Source organism: Stegostoma tigrinum, chromosome 1 (genome assembly GCF_030684315.1).
Source record: "Stegostoma tigrinum isolate sSteTig4 chromosome 1, sSteTig4.hap1, whole genome shotgun sequence".
NCBI classification, from domain to species: domain Eukaryota; kingdom Metazoa; phylum Chordata; class Chondrichthyes; order Orectolobiformes; family Stegostomatidae; genus Stegostoma; species Stegostoma tigrinum.
The window spans coordinates 77,989,843-78,009,721 of record NC_081354.1 but is presented as its reverse complement, the minus strand read 5'-3'; the positions used below and the strand labels follow the sequence as shown (position 1 = coordinate 78,009,721).

At 45.8% G+C, this 19,879-nt stretch overlaps 1 protein-coding gene across 2 annotated transcripts in view; it reads left to right on the top strand.

Annotated features, from left to right (window-relative positions):
- Nucleotides 1-19,879, top strand: part of LOC125450778 (ethanolamine-phosphate phospho-lyase) — a 91,774-nt gene that overhangs the window by 60,205 nt on the left and 11,690 nt on the right. The window contains exon 14 of one of the 2 annotated variants that reach the window (XM_059646604.1): nt 16,349-16,392. The exons of the other annotated variant lie outside the window; for it this stretch is intronic. Within the exon in view, the coding sequence (XP_059502587.1) occupies nt 16,349-16,362 (14 nt within the window). The 3' untranslated portion in view covers nt 16,363-16,392. The remainder of the gene's footprint in view (nt 1-16,348; nt 16,393-19,879) is intronic. 2 annotated transcript variants of the gene reach the window in all.

Genomic DNA, 19,879 nt, shown 5'->3' with positions numbered 1-19,879 from the left:
TGCCTACAATTATCTGGATTAACTCTGTTTCCATTCTTAAACAAAGGAATAACACTGGCCATTCTCTAGTCCTCTGGAACCTTGTTAGAGACCAAAGAGGATGCAAAGGTATCTGTTAAGGCCCAGCTATTTCCTCCCTTCCCTCCCACAGTATCCTGAGATAGATCTCATCTGGCCCCAGGGACTGGTCCACTTTATTGTATTTCAAGACACCCAACACTTCTGCCTTCATTACGTATCCCTGCCCGAGAGTATTTACACACCTTTCCCTAACCTCAACATTCCCCACATTTGTCTCTCTTCCATTTCCTGTGGCTCCACGCATGACCTCTCTCTTTTATCCTTGAGTGGACCTACTCTTTCTCTACCTACCCTCTTGCTCCTAAAATATATTTAAATGCCATGGGATCCTCCATAATTCTGCTGGCCAAGGACATTTCATAGCTCCTTTTAGCCCTGTTAACTCCCCATTGGAGATCCTATCTACTTGCTCGACATCCTTCAAGAACTCTGTCTATTTTTAATTGCTTAGACCTGAGATACGTTTCCTTTTTTTTGACTAATCTGATAATTTCCCCCGGCCATCCAAAGTTCCCAAATCCTGCCAGTCCTGTCCTCCATTTTCACTGGAACATGCCTGTGCTGCACTCTAAATCAATTGGTCTTTAAAAGATTCCCACATGTCAGATGTGGATTTACCTTTGAACAGCTGATCCCAATCCACATTCTCCAATTCTTGCCTAATTCAGTTATAGTTAGCCTTCCCCCAGTTTAACATGTTCATCAGAGATCCACTCTTGCCTTTATCCAGAAGTATCTGAAAACTTATGAAATTATTGTCATTATTCCCAAAATGTTCTCCCACTGAAACCTTGATCACGTGGCAGGGCTCACTTCCCAATACCTTGTCCAGTATGGTCCTTTCTCTCATTGAACTCTCCACATACTGTTTCAAGAAATCCTCCTGGACACAGCCAACAAATTGCTCCCATCCAAATCCCAGGCACTGAGGGAGTCCCATTCATCGAGATGTAGAGCACGGAAACATATCTTTCAGTTCAACTTGCCCGTGCCGACCAAATATCCTAAATAAATCTGTTCCACTTACCAGAATTTGGCCCATATCTCTATAAACCCTTTGTATTCATGTACCCATCCTGATACCTTTTAAATGTTATCACTGTACCAGCTTTAACTACTTTGCCTGGAAGCTTATTCCATATACATATGACACTCTGCATGGAAAGTTTGCTCCTTGAGTTGCTTCTAAATCTTTGTCCACTAACCTTAAACCCATGCACTCTTATTCTGGACTCCCCTAACTTGAGGAAATGCCCTTTGCTATTTACCCTATCCATACCACTCATGATTTTGTAAACATATACAAGGCCACCCCTCAGCATCTGATGCTCCAGGGAAAATAGCCCCAGCCTATTCAGCCTCTCCCTATAACTCAAATCCTCCAATTCTGGCAACATCACCTTTCTAGTTTCACAACATCCTTCCTGTAGTAGGGAGACCAGAGTGGCATGCAGTATTCCAAAAGTGGCCTAACCAATGTCCTGTACCACCACAATATGACCTCCCAACTCCTATACTCAATGCACTGATCAATAAAGGCAAGCGTACCAATGCCTTCTTCATTATCCTGTCTATTTAGACCTCTACTTTCAAGTAAAAACGGGGGAAGTTAAAATCACCCATCTCGATAACCCTTTTTTTTCACAGCTTTCCAGAATTTGACAAGATATCTCCTGTTGAATTTCTTGCATTGAAGCTAAGACAGTCCGAGCCTCCAGTTCTGCACATTTCATCAACCTCTCCCTACCTGCTCTTCCTCTTAGCTGTATTTGCCTTAGGCCCAAGCTCTTCCCTAATCTCTATACTTACTGACCTGCCGCTCCAGTTCTCACACCCCTGCCCCACTAGCTTAAACCCTCTCAAGTGGTAAAAGTCACTGGTGGGACACAAAACCCCACCAACTAACATGACTAACCCTCAACAAAAAACCAAAAGAACTGTGAATGCTGAAAATCAGAAACTAAAACAGAAATAAGCCTCTGTGTGGAGAAATCAGAGTTAATGGGAACTGCAGATGCTGGAGAATTCCAAGATAATACAATGTGAGGCTGGATGAACACAGCAGGCCAAGCAGCATCTCAGGAGCACAAAAGCTGATGTTTCGGGCCTAGACCCTTCATGAAGGGTCTAGGCCCGAAATGTCAGCTTTTGTGCTCCTGAGATGCTGCTTGGCCTGCTGTGTTCATCCAGCCTCACATTGTATTATCTTAGAAATCAGAGTTAACATTTTGGATCTTGTGATTCTTCTTCAGAGCTGATGGTAGTCCAGAAAAAGTTAGTGTTTATGCAAAAGATAGGGTGGTGGGGACAGGGGCTAAGGAGTAAACGATAGATGGATATAGAGCCCAAAGAGACAGAAGAATAGTTGGACAGACAAAGGAGTAGATAACAGTCAGTCTGGGAGAATGAATAGCTGCCAATGGGGACTATTAGTGGCTAATAATGGGAAGTGAGTAATAGCAGACCATGTGAATACAAGCCCTGGTGTGTGGGGGACATGACAGAAGGTGCCTCAAGACATAAAACTGTTGAACTCCATATTGAGTCCAGAAGGCTGTAGAGTTCCCAAACAGGAAGTGAGGTGCTGTTCTTCCAACTTGTGTTGAGATTCATGTTGATCTGGTGTATTTATCCCCATAGTGTTGTTAGGAAGAGAAGCCAGATTTTTGACCCAGGAGCAGTGATGTAAGATGATATGTGGTTTAGTGGTGACATTTCCATGCATTTCCAACTGTTTTCATTCTGGGTGCTAGAGGTCATAGGTTTGGAAGGTTCTGTTAAAGGAGTCTCAGCAGTTTCCAGCAATGCATTTTGTATATCAGGGTTAGCTAAAGTGGGTAGGGTGGTGGTGAGTGGTAGCGTTGGGGTTCAAGATTTTGGGATTATGATCTTCAAGCCAAATAGTGGCCATGGAACTTGGTTTGAGTTTTGGCATCTGCAGGACACCTTCAACTCTTGATGTGCGTTTTTTTCAGTTGGTGGACATGGCTCAATCATCTGTGATCTGAGGTCCAGTTGTTGCTAAAACTACAATCCATGACAAGTGGACCTTTCTTCTTCACATGGCACCCACAACCCCCATTTCAATCAACAAATGTTCTTTCCCCTACCTCCTGCTGAACATCTCTCAAAATTCCCCTCCCCACAAATGTCAGACAGCCATTCATCAGCCCCAAACACACACTCCCATCACCATCCAAGCAACAACCCTGAACACCAATATCCCTCAATTTACTCTGGTGTCATGATGAGTGTGAGATGTTACAATGGGGCCACATGGGAAGTACTACTGTATATGTCACACCCTACTGTCACACAGCTATTATGCATCTGCGTTGGAGGGTGTAAATGTTTAAGATGGTGATGAAGTGTGATCAAGTAGAGTGCTTTTTCCTGGATGGTGTTGAGTTTCTTGAGTGGTTTTGGAGCTGTGTTTTTCCAGGCAAGTGTTGAGTATTCCAGCACACTCATAGACTTGTGCATTGTAGACCATGATGAGGATTGGGACAGTCGGCTGGTGAGTTAAACATCATGGAATCCAATGTCTCTGACTTAATTTTGTAGCCACAGTATTGATATGACAGATCTTGTTCAGTTTCTGGTCAAAAGTTATTCCCGGGATGTTGATAGTGGGGTGCAGCAATGGATGGTAATGTTGGCCAGTAGGGAAGGTCGTTAGGATTCCCTCTTATTGAAGATGGTTAGCTCCTGACACAATGACAGGGTTTACTGGAAAATCTCAGCAGGTCTGTCAGCATATGTGGAGAGAAATCAGAGTTAACATTCATGTCCAGTGACCTTTCCTCAGAACTGAAGAAACATTAACTCTGATTTCTCTCCTCAGATGATGCCAGAACTGCTGAGGTTTTCTGGCAGTTTCGGTTTACGTTTCAGATTGCCAGAAACCACAGTTCTTTCATTTTTTTTGTCTATTTCCTGGCACTTGTGTAGCACAAATGTTACTTGTCACTTTCCAGCCCAAGCCTCAATGCTGGCCTTATATCTTGCAGTATTTGACCACGAATTGGTTCAGTACATGAAGAGTTGCGAACAAGGCTGAAAATTGTCCAATCACCAGTGAACATGTCCACTTCTGATGAGGACATTTAAGGGTCACTCACATTGCAGTTGATCTGGAGTCACATGCACAATTAGCAAAACTGAAGTCAATGGGAATTCTCTGGTTGGAGCCATTCCTGGCTCAATGGAAGCTGGTTGTAATTGTTGGAGGTCAGTTAGCTCAATGCTGAGGTGTCATGTCAAGGACTCCTTGGGATACTTAACTCATACCTGACCTGCAAAATGCCTGTGAAAGGCAATGGAAGTAAATAATTGTTCACACTTTCCCAATATTCATTTGCTTCACGTTAGCGAACGTAAAATTCACAGTAAAAACAAGAGAAATTCACTGGGATTTGCATCAATTGAGACAAAGATATCATTTTACTTTTTTGAAAAGGCAGACAAAAGCCAGTCGGAAAGTTACCATGTCAACATGTCACATTGTAAAATGATAGATTTAAGGAAATTTGACTTTCAAAGGAGATGTGCAAACCACTCTCAGTTAGTAATTAAATCGGTAGATTTCATCAATGTGGTACTTGGCCTGCGCTCAGAATTTTGTGCATTTTACAAGTGATTCAATAAGCATTTCTGTATTTTGTTTCTGCTGAAGGATTCTCTTACTGTGTTAACCAACTCTATACACACAATATTGATGTTAAAAATTTTCCAATTGCAGTCAAGTTTGTTTCTGGCTATTATGTTGTAATCAGTAACTTTATTCAAGGCATGAACTGTAGGTTATAGATCTACCAGTGAAGCATTTGGCTCCCTGTCGGATAAATTGCCTCAATCAAAATTAACTTCCCAGCTGGGCTTATTGCTAATTCACATCAATCCATTACTATGCATGTCATATATCTTCTTTGTCTTCAAGAACAAAATCAGATTGAAATTAAACAACTGTTAATTTTTGAATATTGCTGATAAGAGACATGGGTTCATTTTTTTGGCTAAGTGTGAGTTGTGTTGAGTATAATGGGGGCTATCTCACCTCAAGGCCTAATGAGATTTCTCACAGTATCTTATCAGACTTGCCTCATTAACTAACCACCCCATCCCCATTGAATCCCTCATGTTTCCTTCCAGCCCCATCTTGCCACAAGCTGTTCTGAGAAAAACTCATCACCCAGCTGAACATCTGCCCAAAAATCAGCAAACGAATGTCCCCATCATGTTGTAAAAGGCCACTGGACACGGGTATTCCAAAGTTTCCCTTCTTAGTGATGGATACAGTGCGGAGATGTTGAAGAAGGGGTAGATAGTGCTGCAAATCTCCGGCTGGAAAATGACCTTAGAATCACAGAATCGTACAGTATAGAAGATGCTCTTTGGCCCTTCAAGTCTGTACTGCCCAAGCTGTAGGTACCACGATATCTAAACTAGTCCCACTTTCCCGCACTTAGGGTCGCAGAGTCATAGAGTCATTGAGCTGTATAGCATGGAAACACACCCTTCAGTTCAAATCGTCCATGCCAACAAGATATCCAATATAAATCTAGTCCCATTTGCCTGCATTTGGCCCATTTTCCCTCTAAACCCTTGCTATTCATATACTCGTCGAAATGCCTTTTAAATGGTGTAATTGTACCTGCCTCCACGACTTCCTCTGGCAGCTCATTCCATACACACACCACCCTCTGTGTGAAAAAGGTGCCCATTAAGCCCCTTTGAAATCTTTTCCCTCTCACCTTAAACTGATGCTGTCTAGTTTTGGACTCAAGGACCAGCCCAGGGAGAAGGCCTTGGCTATTTACCCTATCCATGTCTTCCATGATTTTCTAAACCTCTATAAAGGTCACCCCTCAGCCTTCAAAGCTCCAGGAAAAATAGCTCCGGCCTATTCAGCCTCTCGTGATAGTTCAAGCCCTCCAACCCTGGCAATATCCTCATAAATCTTTTCTGAGCCTTTCCAGTTCCACAACATCCTTCCTATTGGAAGGAGACCAGAATTGCACACAATACTCCAAAAGTGGCCGAACCAATGTCCTGTACAGCCACAAAGTGATCTTGGCCCACAGCGTTGAATGTTATTACACTCCCAGTGCTCATCCAAGACCTTTTTAAAGATAGTGTGGTTTCCCACCTCAACTACCCTCCCAGGCAGTGCATCCCCACTGCACTCTGGGTGAAAACATTCTTCTTCAAATCCCCCCTAAACCTCCTGCCTTTCACTTTAAACCTATGTTCCTCTGTTATTGACCTTTCAACTAAGAGGAATAGCTGTTCCCTTTCCATCCTATACATGGCCTTCATAATGTATACAGCACAGTCAGGTCCCCCCACCCAACCCCACCACTTCCTCCCACCCCAACTCAGCCTCATCTGCTCCAAAGAAAATAATTCCAGCTAACCCAGCCTGTCTGTATGGCTGAGATGCTCCATCCCAGGCAGCATTCCTGTGAATCTCCTTTGCATCCTCTCCAATGCAATCACATCAGTCCTATAGCGTAGTGACCAGAACTGCACACAGTACTCCAGCTGTGACCTAACCAAAGCTCTATATAGCTCCAATGTAACCTGTTCACTCTTATAATTCATGCTGCAACTGATATAGGTGTGTCCCTATGCCTTATATAGGTACAGCTGGATGGATGGCAAACCAGGCCTTCAATGGTCCTATGATGTGTGAGCTCAGAGCTAAGGAGACTGAGTTGTCCTTTGTTAGCTGATTGTTTTCAGAATTTCTCCTCACTCACTTTGCTCTTTGAGACCCAGATTCTTACAATCTGACAGAAACATTAGTAAAGACAAGTAAACTGTCCATGGCTTCCTGCTCTATGAATGGAACAGGATCAGCTCTCATATGAGCAGCCAACTGAACACAAGTCCCCAGATAACCAGGCCAGAACATTTCCCGCACTGATCTCCCAGCTGTAGAACGCCTGCAGCACAATGACCATCTCTCCTGGAATCTCCTTGTGATTTTCACTCCTTCATGACATTTTTATGCACAGTTTGGTGACTGTCACCACTGACCTACCAGCAGAGTGACAGCAGCTTTAAGGTTTGTATCTACTGCTGCCTGTTTTTTTTTCCTGATCCCTCAGTGATGTTATTCCCTTCTCAATTTGTTTGTATATTGTTTGAAAACTCTCAGGGGTCAGGTTCCGAAGGATAGCGTGTGTAAGGAGAATGTGAAGAGCAGCCACATTTTCAGAGTGAAGAGTTCTTTTATCTGCTGGGTTAATATATGTGGCACCTTATTCCTGATTGTGCTGACCAGAAACAGCACTGAACCTGCTCCTCAAGCTCAGAGTCAAAGATGGCAACGGAATAGGACACTCCAGCTAGAGCTCATCCACTCCACCTGTTCTTCCTTTTCTTTTCTTCTCTTTCTTTTCCTATTAATGTCATTTTTCTTCTTCTCTCCCAGCCTCCACTGGCCACTGCCGGCCTCTGACCACACCCAGCCTCTGGAGACTGGTGACCTCCCAGCCTGGCACAACGGCCTCCCACCATGGCCTGGTGACCAACCAGCCTGGAGTTGTGTCCTCACCATGCGGCCAACTGCCGTGCTGTCCCCTCAGCCCAGTGTAGTGCCCCCTCGGCCCGGTGTAGTGCCCCCTCGGCCCGGTGTGGTGCCCCCTCGGCCCGGTGTGGTGCCCCCTCGGCCCGGTGTAGTGCCCCCTCGGCCCGGTGTGGTGCTCCCTCGGCCCGGTGTGGTGCCCCCTCGGCCCGGTATAGTGCCCCCTCGGCCCGGTGTGCTGTCCCCTCAGCCCGGTGTAGTGCCCCCTCGGCCCGGTGTGGTGCCCCCTCGGCCCGGTGTGGTGCCCCCTCGGCCCGGTGTAGTGCCCCCTCGGCCCGGTGTGGTGCCCCCTCGGCCCGGTGTGGTGCCCCCTCGGCCCGGTATAGTGCCCCCTCGGCCCGGTGTAGTGTCCCCTCGGCCCGGTGTAGTGCCCCCTCGGCCCGGTGTAGTGTCCCCTCGGCCCGGTGTGGTGCCCCCTCGGCCCGGTGTAGTGCCCCCTCGGCCCGGTGTGGTGCCCCCTCGGCCCGGTGTGGTGCCCCCTCGGCCCGGTGTAGTGCCCCCTCGGCCCGGTGTAGTGCCCCCTCTGTCCGGTATAGTGCCCCCTCAGCCCAGTGTAGTGTCCCCTCAGCCCGGTGTAGTGCCCCCTCGGCCAGGTGTGGTGCCCCCTCAGCCTGGTGTAGTGCCCCCTCGGCCCGGTGTAGTGCCCCCTCAGCCCGGTGTGGTGCCCCCTCAGCCTGGTGTAGTGCCCCCTCGGCCCGGTGTAGTGCCCCCTCAGCCCGGTGTGGTGCCCCCTCAGCCTGGTGTAGTGCCCCCTCGGCCCGGTGTAGTGCCCCCTCAGCCCGGTGTAGTGCCCCCTCAGCCCGGTGTGGTGCCCCCTCAGCCCAGTGTAGTGCCCCCTCGGCCTGGTGTGGTGCCCCCTCAGCCCGGTGTAGTGCCCCCTCGGCCCGGTGTAGTGCCCCCTCAGCCCGGTGTAGTGCCCCCTCAGCCCGGTGTGGTGCCCCCTCGGCCCGGTGTGGTGCCCCCTCAGCCCGGTCCGGTGCCCCCTCAGCCCAGTGTAGTGCCCCCTCGGCCTGGTGTGGTGGTCTAAAGCGATCTCCCTGCCTCACGACCTTCAAGATGAAACCCGACGAAGCCTGGAGCCAGGGCCTGGTGCAGACCAGCAGCTAGGTGCCAGCATGGCCTGGGTTGGAAGGCCGTGGTTCTGAACTTTTATTTCTGCAACACTAGTATTTATATCTCTATTTTCTAAGACCTTGTAACTAAAGAAGCTGTACGTAGGTACCTTTGTGCCTAAGATAGCGCTGTAAGTGATGACATAGAAACTTTTCACTGTACTCGTTCAGTATATGTGACAACAAAGGCTATTTCTAATTCTAAGCAGCTTTCAATCCTCTGACAGTTAGCAGCTTCAGGTAACCAGGATTGTAGCTGACGGTAATCTAGGGAGTGTGCAGCAGGCCGATTTGCTCAGCCTTGTTGTTGCATGCACCTTGTTTAATACCTGTTTCTTCCTGCTGGAATTCAAGGGCATGTTCTGGTCTCTTTATTTTCTTGCACTGTCCATCGGAGTCAAGTGTTTCATTCAGCTCAATGTCAGAATCTGGTTCTGGGATTCTTCCTTTAGCCCCTCTCCAAAGTTGTGTAAGTTGATCACTTTTCTTTCCTTTATTCATTCACGGGATGAGGGCATCGCTGGCTAATCAGCATTTATTGCCCATCCCTAACTGTCCATCGAGCAATTGAGAGTCAACCACATTGCTGTGGGTCTGGAGTCGGATGTAGGCCAGACCAGGTAAAGTTGGCAGTTTCCTTCCCTGATGGGCATTAGTGAACCAGGTGGGTTTTTCCAACAATCAACAATGGATTCACGGCCATCATTGGATTCTTAATTCCAGATATTTTATTGCATTCAAATTCCACCATCTGCCATGACAGGATTCAAATATAGGTCCCCAGAACAATATCTGGGTCTCTGGATTAACAGTCCAGCAATTGTGCCACGAGGCCATCACCTCCCCCTATTAATAAATGATGGACTTAATAAATTATGAATGTGGTCCTCTATTCTGGATACAACAAGCTCTGAGGGGCTCTTGTGGAGCAGTGGTAGGAGGCCCAGGTTCACATCCCACCTGCTCCAGAGGTGTGTAATACCATCTCTGAATAGGCTGTTTAAAAAATACCGAAAACATGTTCCAGGGGGGTTTTGAATGCCGGAAACACAAAGCAGAGAATCAATGCGCTCTATTGTGTAGCTAAAGATGACACTCACCCTCTCCAACAAGGAGAAACTTGTGGAAAAGTCCTGAAATTGACTGGATTGCTGAAGGTGGTTTCAAAGATACTAATGAACACAAACAACCCCATTGTGTCTGCCTTTGCTTTCTCCATGATGAGCATACAGCAGTATTTTTAAAAAATCTCTTTCCTTACATCTACACTTTCAGAATGATGTAACACCATCCCAAGATATTTATATTGTATAGAAACCCCTTCCTATGAGGAATAACTGTGGGAGATTGGGATCTATCTGTTTAACTAATTTCTCAAAAGAGAGTCCATCTCCAATCATCAATAGTTTTCAATGATTTAGACAGTAAAAACAGTTTTGCCTTTCACTCTTGCTGGGGATAATGACCTCAGTGAAGTCATCAACTAGTATTGGAACCTTCTCCTCCCATGTCCTCACTGGTGCTGCATGACTGTTTTGACTCGTGTTCTGAAGTAACCTCAGGAGAGCCAAACTGCAGCTTATTTCCCACAAGAACAGTGTGTGACAAGCAGGAACATTGTTAACATTGCCTGAAGTGTGGGCAGCAGGAGTGTTCAGAGGATATCATCCAGACAGAAAACATCATGTCCATCACACATTGCATTCAACTTGATATCATCATCTAATTGAGTGGAGGTTGCTAACTCCATGCAGAGAACGCACTCTTCCATAATAAATTCCACCATTAATCTTACTCCGAGATAAAGGTTCCCCTCATAGGCTATGGCACCAATTGTCTCCACCATCAGTTCTTTGATATTGTTGTAGTCTTGAAGCAATGATTTCAAATCAGCCACAATTAAGATTAGATTAGATTCCCCACAGTGTGGAAACAGTCCCTTCGGCCCAACAAGTCCACACCGCCCCTTGAAGTATCCCACCCAGGCCCATTGCCCTGTAACCCACACACTCCTGAACACTATGGGCAATTTAGTATGGCCGATCCACCTAGCCTTCACATCTTTGTGACTGTGGGAGGAAACTGGAGCACCCGGAGGAAACCCACGAAGACACGGGGAGCATGTGCAAACTCCAAACAGACAGTCGCCCAAGGCTGAAATCTAACCCGTGTCCCTGGCGCTGTGAGGCTGCAGGGCTAACCACTGAGCCACCGTGCTGCCCTCATGTTTAACTCATTCTTCTCTCCAAATGTGAAGGAACAAATGTGATAAGACGCTTGCTGACACTTTGTGTTCCCAGCCTAGTTTTGAATGGAGGATGTCCACATGGAGATGGATGAAGGCTGGCAACATTTCTCACACACAGAGTGAACATGTTCCACAAAATGGTCATCCAATCTACCTGTCGTCTCACCAAGGTAGAGGAGACCACATCGTGAGCTGTGGCTACGTGGAAACACTCTGGCTTCTGAATCTGAAAGCTATGGGTTCAAGTGGGCCAGACTGGCACAGTGGCACACTGGTTAGCACTGCTACCTCACAGCACGAGGGGCAGGCTCAATCCCACCCTTGGGTGACTGTGGAGTTTGTACATTCTCCCCGTGTCTGCATGGGTTTCCTCCGGGTGCTCCGGTATCCTGCCACAGTCCAAAGACGATTGCAATGTGGCTAGCCAGATGAACCTCATCAAATATGAGTTCTCTGAGTGCTGCTGTTAACTTGGTCCAATCAGGGAGCCCTGGCTGAACAGATATAAACAGGAGTGTCTCAGGTAGATAGGATGGTGAAGAAGGCATTTGGTACTCTTGCCTTTCTTGGTCAGTGCATTGAGTATAGGCATGATGCGGAGGTGTGAGTGTTGCACAGGGGTGGACAATGTTAGAATTCACACGACACCAGGTTTTAGTCCAACAGGTTTATTTGAAAACACAAGCTTTTGGAGTGCTGCTCCTTCATTGGGTGAAGTGACCTGATAAAGGAACTGTGCTCCAAAAGCTTGTGATTTCTAATAAACCTATTGGACTATAACCTAGTGTCTTGTGAATGCTGACATTGAGTATAGGAGTTGGAGTATCATGTTGCGGCTGAACAGCACATTGATTAGGTCACTATTGGAGTACTGCATATAATTCTGGTGTCCCTGTTCTAGAAATGATATTGTGACACTTGAAATGGTACAGACAAGATTGACAAGGATATTGCCAGAGTTGGAGGGTTCAAGCTAGAGGGAACAGGCTGAATAGGCTGGGGCTATTCTCCTTGGAACATCAGAGGTTGAAGGGTGACCTTATAGAATTTAATAAAATCAGGTTGGACATGGATAGGGTGAATAGCCAAGGTCCTTTTTCCCAGGGTAGGAGAGTCCAAAGCTAGATATAAGGAGAGAGGAGAAAGATATAAAAGGGACCAAAGGGGCAACTTTTACACACGGAGGGGAGTGCATGTATAAAATGAGCTGCCAGAGGAAGTGGTGGAGACTGGTATAATTACAACATTTAAAAGGCATCTGGATGGGTATATGAGTAGGAATGTTGACAGGGAAATGGGCCAAATGCTGGGAAATGAGACTAGATTAATTTAAGATATCTGGTCAGCATGGACGAGTTGGATCGAAGTGTCTGTTTCTGAGTGTGTGAGAGAGAGTGTGTGTTTTGTCAGAGTGTGTGTGTGAGAGAGAGAATGTGTGTGAGAGAGTGTGTGAGAGACAGTGTGTTCGTGAGAGTATGTGAGTGTGTGTGAGAGTGTGTGTGTGAGAGAGAGAGTGTGTGTGTGTGTGTGTGTGTGTGTGTTTGTGTGTGTGTGTGCGTGTGTGTGTGTGTGTGTGTGTGTGTGTGTGTGTGTGCGTTTGACAGTGTGTGAGAGAGAGTGTGTATGACTCCATGTGCAGGTTAGTTGGTTTGGCCATACTAAGATGTCCCACAGTGTCCAAGGACGTGCAGTCTAGGTGGGGTAGCCATGGGAAATGCAGGATTTCAAGGATAGGATAGGGATTGGATCTGGTTAGGATGGTCTTCAGATGGTCAGTGTGGACCCAATGAGCTGAAGGGCCTGCTTCCATACCATAGTGATTTTATGATTCTGAGTCCCATTTCTATGACTTTGTTACCTGCTTCAGGAAAGCAATGACAGTGTTGCTGGTGCAGCTCTTAAATGCAACTTTAAATTGGGGTGATTTCAAAAAGGGCTGTGCTACCGTGAGTGACATACTTCAATTAGATGGATAGATTAGAGAAATGAGCTTCAATTCAAGATCTAGATATTTTCTAATCAGCCTGTTCAGACCTGTTATTACACACTTCTAGAGCAGGTGAAACTTGAACCTGGGTGTCCTGGCTCAAAGGTACCACTGTACCACAACTGCCCTGTCAATTCCAGATCTTTTCCTGGAATTTAAACTCCATCAACTGCTGAGATGTGAACCCATATCCTCAGAATCTTAGCATAGGTCTCTGCATAACGAGTACAATGACATTAGCACTATATCCCCACCATCTCGACTAAAAACAGAATGTTAACGATGGTGGCATGTCATTTAGGTGAAGAGCCTATTATAGTGGAACAGCTGGAGGCATGTGGAAGGAGGAAAAATTGGGCGATGCTGGTAGTGCTAGGGTGTGTGGGTGAATTGGAGTGCTTGAATGTTCGATCTAAGCTCTTCCAATCATCGAGTGCTAATGGCTGGGAGATGTTCACATAGTCCAGCGAACAGCATCACTGAGCAGCATGAGAGGCAAACAATATGGTAAGTTTGATATAATGTGTGAAGATGTACCTACAAACTTCGACCACGCCCATGAGTTTGTTGCTCTCTGATGAAGGGTCTAGGCCTGAATCATCAGCTTTTGTGCTCCTGAGATGCTGCTTGGCCTGCTGTGTTCATCCAGCTCCACACTTTGTTATCACGAGTTTGTTGAACTGCTTTTGGCAATGCTGCCGGATCCCTGGAGCCAGATTTGAGATATTTAGCTCCTTGACTACCACCTGCCTCTCCTTTCATACCATCTGCCCTGGCAGCCCTCTGACACTTGCATGGAAACATAGTTTGCATCCTTGCATTTACATTGGTCATTAATACCTGCAGAGCCACATCTCTGAACCTGAGAGACCTCTCCTTGCTGTTAATTATTCCTCAAATATCAATCTGCAACAGTCGCCCGTTATTCACCACAGCTTCTCTTTAACTGGGGAAGAGCTGGAGACCCACTAGAACAATTGCTGGGCTCACGTGCTCTTCAGCCCATGTTTAAGTATGCAGGCAGACAGTAAAACAGGTCACACATTTCCCATGGCTGTATGCACCAACCATTTGAATGAGGAAACATCTCAAAATGTGCATGATGTCTGCCTCCACAGCAAATGTTGCAGTCTGGATACAAACTGCAGGCTACTTTGTGGCTTTCTGTTCCTTCATCCAAATCACAACTATATACTGTGAGGAGCTCAAACCCCTGTGCACATCCCTGAGCAAAACTACTTGTCACAATCCTTTAAAAATCTCCTATGCCAATACCATCCTCTTTCCTAAAGAATATTGACTTATGACTGGTTGCATGTTCTCTGTTTTTTGGTAACCCTCTCTTGTGCAACATCTTACTGTCTGGAAATCTGCATTACTAATAAACATTGATACCATGTTAATGACCTCCTCAAAATATTCATTCAGAGTCATTGGCCATGACCTACCTTTCACAATTGCTGTTGTTTGTGATACCTGACCCAAAATCATCAAACACAGATTTAAACGTGAAACAGGAACAAAACAATTGCATCATAATTTTCTTTGCTTTAAAGGTCCTGTTCATTGTTGAGAGTTAAGAAATAACAGCTCAAGGTTAATGACATAGCTCCTTCATGTTCTGTTTGTGTTGAGCTGGCGAGCGTGCAGTTTGAACAACTCACAGGTTATTCAACAGTAATATAGGGATCTGTTAAACAACAGGCAGTACAGTGGCTCAGTGGTTAGCACTGCTGCCTCATAGCGCCAGGGACCCAGGGCTGACTCCACCCTCAGGCATCCGTCTGTATGGAATTTGCACATCTTCTCCATGCCTGCATGGGTTTTCTCTGGGTGCTCCAGTTTCCTTCTGCGATCCAAATATGTGCAGGTTAGGTGGACAGGCCATGGGAAAAGCAGGGTTACAGGTAAAGGGTAGGGGGGTGGGTCTGGGTGGGATATTCTTCAGAGTGTCAATGTGGACTTGATGGCTGAATGACCTGTTTCCACACTGTAAGGAATCTATGATGGAAGATCTGTAATGGTTTCTTTTTCACAGCTAAACAGATACATATGCAGCACAGAGTGATCACCAGGCACAGCCCATGCCTCAAGTGGGACAGTGTAGGGAGCGCTGTGGCCTCTGGTCATGTCATAACATCCACGTACTTGGTTCATTTGCATATTGAGCTCTTAAACAGACATCACTCTAAAGGTGATAACACAAACAGAAATGGATTGCAACTTTGACAAGTACACAGGTCTAAAAATCTACTAATCATTTTGGTAGTTTGACAACTCTTCCAGATATTGTTATTGTGTGAACTTCTGAAAGTACGGATATTTACCATTGGCAAATTGCCATTCTTGGTAAGCAGAAATGCCATTAGTGTATTTTATTATTGCTTTGGTGCCCCATCACATTGTCATTTTCTCAGTGAGTTTCTTTGTGTTCACTGAGCACATCTGGCATATTATATACTTCCCTTAGCTGGCTTCTGTTCCTCCTCAGCATTGCTCACTAGTCATTGTGACTTCATAAATTCCAGACTTACTGTGATCAGTTGGGAAGCCCTGTGGTTAGCCATTGTTCCCAGTGTGGGGTGTGTGACACTGAACTTTTATTTAGGTAGTTCTGTACCTACATGCTAGCTGTAAATCATCTTTATCTTCCATTGTTTGTATAGAAGAATCTCCCGTATCTTAGAGAATTTGTATCAACAGTGTCTGCCGACAAGGTTAGCCCCATATGCAGAACTGTTACTCTGAGGTTTAACATGGAAATGTGAAAATCTTGTTGCATTGTCATTCACTTCAGAATGAGTGAATTAACAGAGCTCATCATTCACTTGGGGAGACTGTTTAACCCGGAGTAACATGGGGAGGGTATCGCATGGTTCATGCCCCATGTTGTACACATGCCCCTGAAAGGTTTGCCAGTTTACTGATGTCCCATGTCAGAAGTGATTTCTCCAAGTGCACCAAACAGACTGAACATGGCATTCAACATGCCTGACTCGGATACACTTGAGTTTATCTTTGTCTGTCTGACAATTGGAAATTTGCAGAAATAATTGGTGCTGAGATAAAGTGCTGTCCATTCACAGTAAATAGATCAGTGTGATTTTGACAAAGGGACTGTGGAATCTTACATTGGGAAAGTTCTTTACGTTGCTGTAGTTAGTGGCTCTAGCCTGTGTTAGACATACTCAATAATCTTTTGGTATCACCATTACTTCCTGACAAATGGACTATCTCCCACATTGATCATCTCACCTGTTCTCTGCTCATATCTCCCTGATATAATTGTCACAATGTGTCCTATTCTTTGCTCTTGTTTTTCTTTCAAGGTGACACTTCATGAGATACCAAGAACAGCTCTGTACAACCGAAGGTATGTGGTAGTGACTGGCACCTGTTTTATCACTTTCAATGATAACAGTTCACAGTGCCTTCAGTTCTGGGTCATTAGTTATTTGCGAGTGAATTTGGTTACATTAATGTTGACCAAAATGCAATAGTTCAGTTTTGAGTATATCTACCATCTTGATGTCTTTCCTGTCAACTTATAGATCTAATGGAACTTCTGCATCCTTGTTTGGGTTTAGCAATTTACTTAACGCAACCGAGGACATCATTTTGGTGCCAGGTTTGTAACAGACACAAAAACATATTGCTGTTCTTTTACAAGTAGTCAGTGTAGTCTAAGTGGAAGAGAAGGCCACAACGGGAACAGCGGATGCAGTATACCACATTGGCGGATGTGCAGGTGAACATCTGCTTGATGTGGAAAATCTTCTCGGGGCCTAGGATTGGGATGAGGTGGGAGGTATGGGGGCAGGTGTAGCACTTCCTGCGGTTGCAGGGGAAAGTGCTGGGTGTGGTGGGGTTGAAGGGGAGTGTGGAGCGTACAAGGGAGTCCCGGAGAGAGTGGTCACTCCGGAAAGTAGACAAGGGTGGGGAGGGAAAAATGTCTTTGGTGGTGGGGTCGGATTGTAGATGGTGGAAGTGTCGGAGGATGATGTATTGTATCCGGTGGTTGGTGGTGTGGTATGTGAGGACTAGGGGGATTCTCTTTTGGTGGTTATTGCGGTGTCGGGGTGTGAGGGATGAGTTGCGGGAAATGCAGGAGACATGATCGAGGGCGTCCTCGACCACTGCAGGGGGGATGTTGCAGTCCTTGAAAAACGAGGACATCTGGGATGTACGGGAGTGGAATGCCTCATCCTGGGGGCAGATGCGGCGGAGGCGAAGGAATTGGGAATAGGGGATGGAATTTTTGCAGGAAGGTGGGTGGGAGGAGGAGTATTCTAGGTAGCTGTGGGAGTCGTTGGCCTTGAAATGGATATCGGTTTCTAGGTGGTTGCCTGAGATGGAGACAGAAAGGTCCAGGAAGGTGAGGGATATGTCCAGGTGAACTTAAGGTTGAGGCGGAAGGTGTTAGTGAAGTGGATGAACTGTTTGAGCTCCTCATATTCCGCTTGGGAACCTTGCAGCCCAGTGGTATCAAAGTAGATTTCACAAGCTTGAAAATCTCTCCTCCCCCAACCACATCCCAAAACCAGCCCAGCTCGTCCCTGCCTCCCTAACCAGTAACCTATCCCCTCCTCCCACCTCAAGCCATACCCCCATTTCCTAACTACTAACCTCATCCCGCCCCCTTGACCTGTCAGTCCTCCCCGGACTGACCTATCTCCTCCCTACCTCCCCACCTACACTCACTTTTACTGGCTCCATCCGTGCCTCTTTAACTTGTCCGTCTCCTCTGCACCCATCTTCTTCATCCATCTTCGATCCGTCTCTCCCTCTCTCCCTATTTATTTCAGAACCTGCTTCCCTTCCCCCATTTCTGACGAATGGTCTTGACCCAAAACGTCAGCTTTCCTGCTCCTAAGATGCTGCTTGGCCTGCTGTGTTCATCCAGCTCCACACTTTGTTATCTCTGTATTTTCAAAGCTTGCCTAACCAGTTCCGCAACTACGGAGTCACCAAAGCACAGCTTTATCCTTTGCTTTAAAAGATTGATCTCAATTGGGAGGTATTGAATCTGTAGCAGGGAGCACCTATGGGACATTACATCCATCACCTTCACTAATCACTGACTGAACTCTGTCAAAAAAAGGCCCATAATGATCATTCCACACGTTCACCAATGGAAATCTTATTACAACTTTTACTTTTATACCTTTATATATAAAAGTATAAATTGATAGATAGGTATATAAATATAAATATAAATATAAATAGGTAGACTTTTATACCCTCTTGTGGTGTCGCGTTAGCATTCCCACCCTGGACTGGGAGGCCCAGGTTCAAGTCCCACCTGCTCCAGAAGTCTGTAGTAATATCTCTGAGCAGATTAATTAGAAAAATAGATTAACAGAAAAATGAAAAGTTTGATTTCTCTGTTCACGGTGGGGGAATTGGTAACCAGGATGGTCGTTTGTCTTTGCACTTTATAATTAACTTCATGCACTCCAGCTGTGTATTTAGCACTGTACTCAGCATTTGTTTCTATTTTTGGCTTGAAACCTTTTTGGCACTCCTTCTGTTTCCCCTGTACTGTTTCTGAATGTAACCCACTGATTTTCTTTTGTTGCTTGAATTTGTGAACTTTTCGTAGGAGGTGGGAGGTCCACAATAGAGGTCCAGAATAATCCATTAATAGTTTATCAGAGGCAAGGCCTTCATTTCATTTGTCAAGCTCTAAGCTCTCCCCAGTTCCTCATCTATTCCTTCCTCCCTCTGAACTATCTAACCCTTCCACCTGCCTCTTAGTGAAGAAATGTCAACCATTATGCCAAACTAAACTAGACCCACCTGCTTGCACTTGGCTCATATCCCTCCAAACATTTGTTGTTCGTGAACTTATCCAAATGTGTTTTAAATGTTGTAATTGTACCCTCATCCATCACTTTCTATGCAAGTTCATTCCACATATGAATGAGTCTCTGTGTATAAAAGTCGCCCTCATGCCTTTTCTAAATCTTTCCCGTCTCACCTTAAAAATATGCAGCCCTAGACTTGAAATCTCCTATCCTGGTCAAAAGACACCCACCATTCATCTTATCTATCTCACTCATGATTTTATAAACCTCTATAAGGTCACCCCTCAACCTCCTACACACCAGTGGAAAAAGCCCAGCCTATCCATCCTCTCCTTATAAGTCAAACTCTCCATTCCCAGCAACATCCAGGGCCTGTTTCCAAGCTGGATGACTCTATGACTCTATAACAAGCAGGAGAGTCACATGGGATGACTCAGCCTTTGAATTTGTCTTGACCAAGAGGGAAAGTCTATATTTTCCACCCAGCACCTCTTGCAGCAGCCCACCTAACTTTGGAAGACTGGGGCCAATCAAACCTCTACCACTCATTCTGCTAACACACTACCAACAGCAAAATAAAATTAAGCCATTCATACAGTGATCACAGTGAATCACAAACCCATTTTACTGAGCTCCAAAGATTGGAGACATTGTGGCTGGACAAAGTTAACACAGGCTGTGCAAACACCAATATCTTGGATTTTCCAAGAGCCTCAAGCACACAACCCTTGACATAAAAGTGGTGAATGTGGGTCAGGAGAGGTAGAAAGTTGGGAAAACCACTTGGACACAAGCGTGGGCATAAGCTTCAGCCGCCTCACCTATGGCACATGGTAAGAAAGAGGCAGGCCAGTGCAATGGCATCGCCAGCAGAACTTTGTCAAATTCCATATCTCATGTAACCAGTAGCCCAAGCACAGTGTCAGATATCTCGGTCAATCCCCTAACTCTTCTTCTGAGATGCACAAGTAATTTATTTCAAAGCATCGCCCTTTTAACTTTATCTTAAAGGGACTGATTAGTGGGGGGGCTATGCATGAACAATGGTCCACG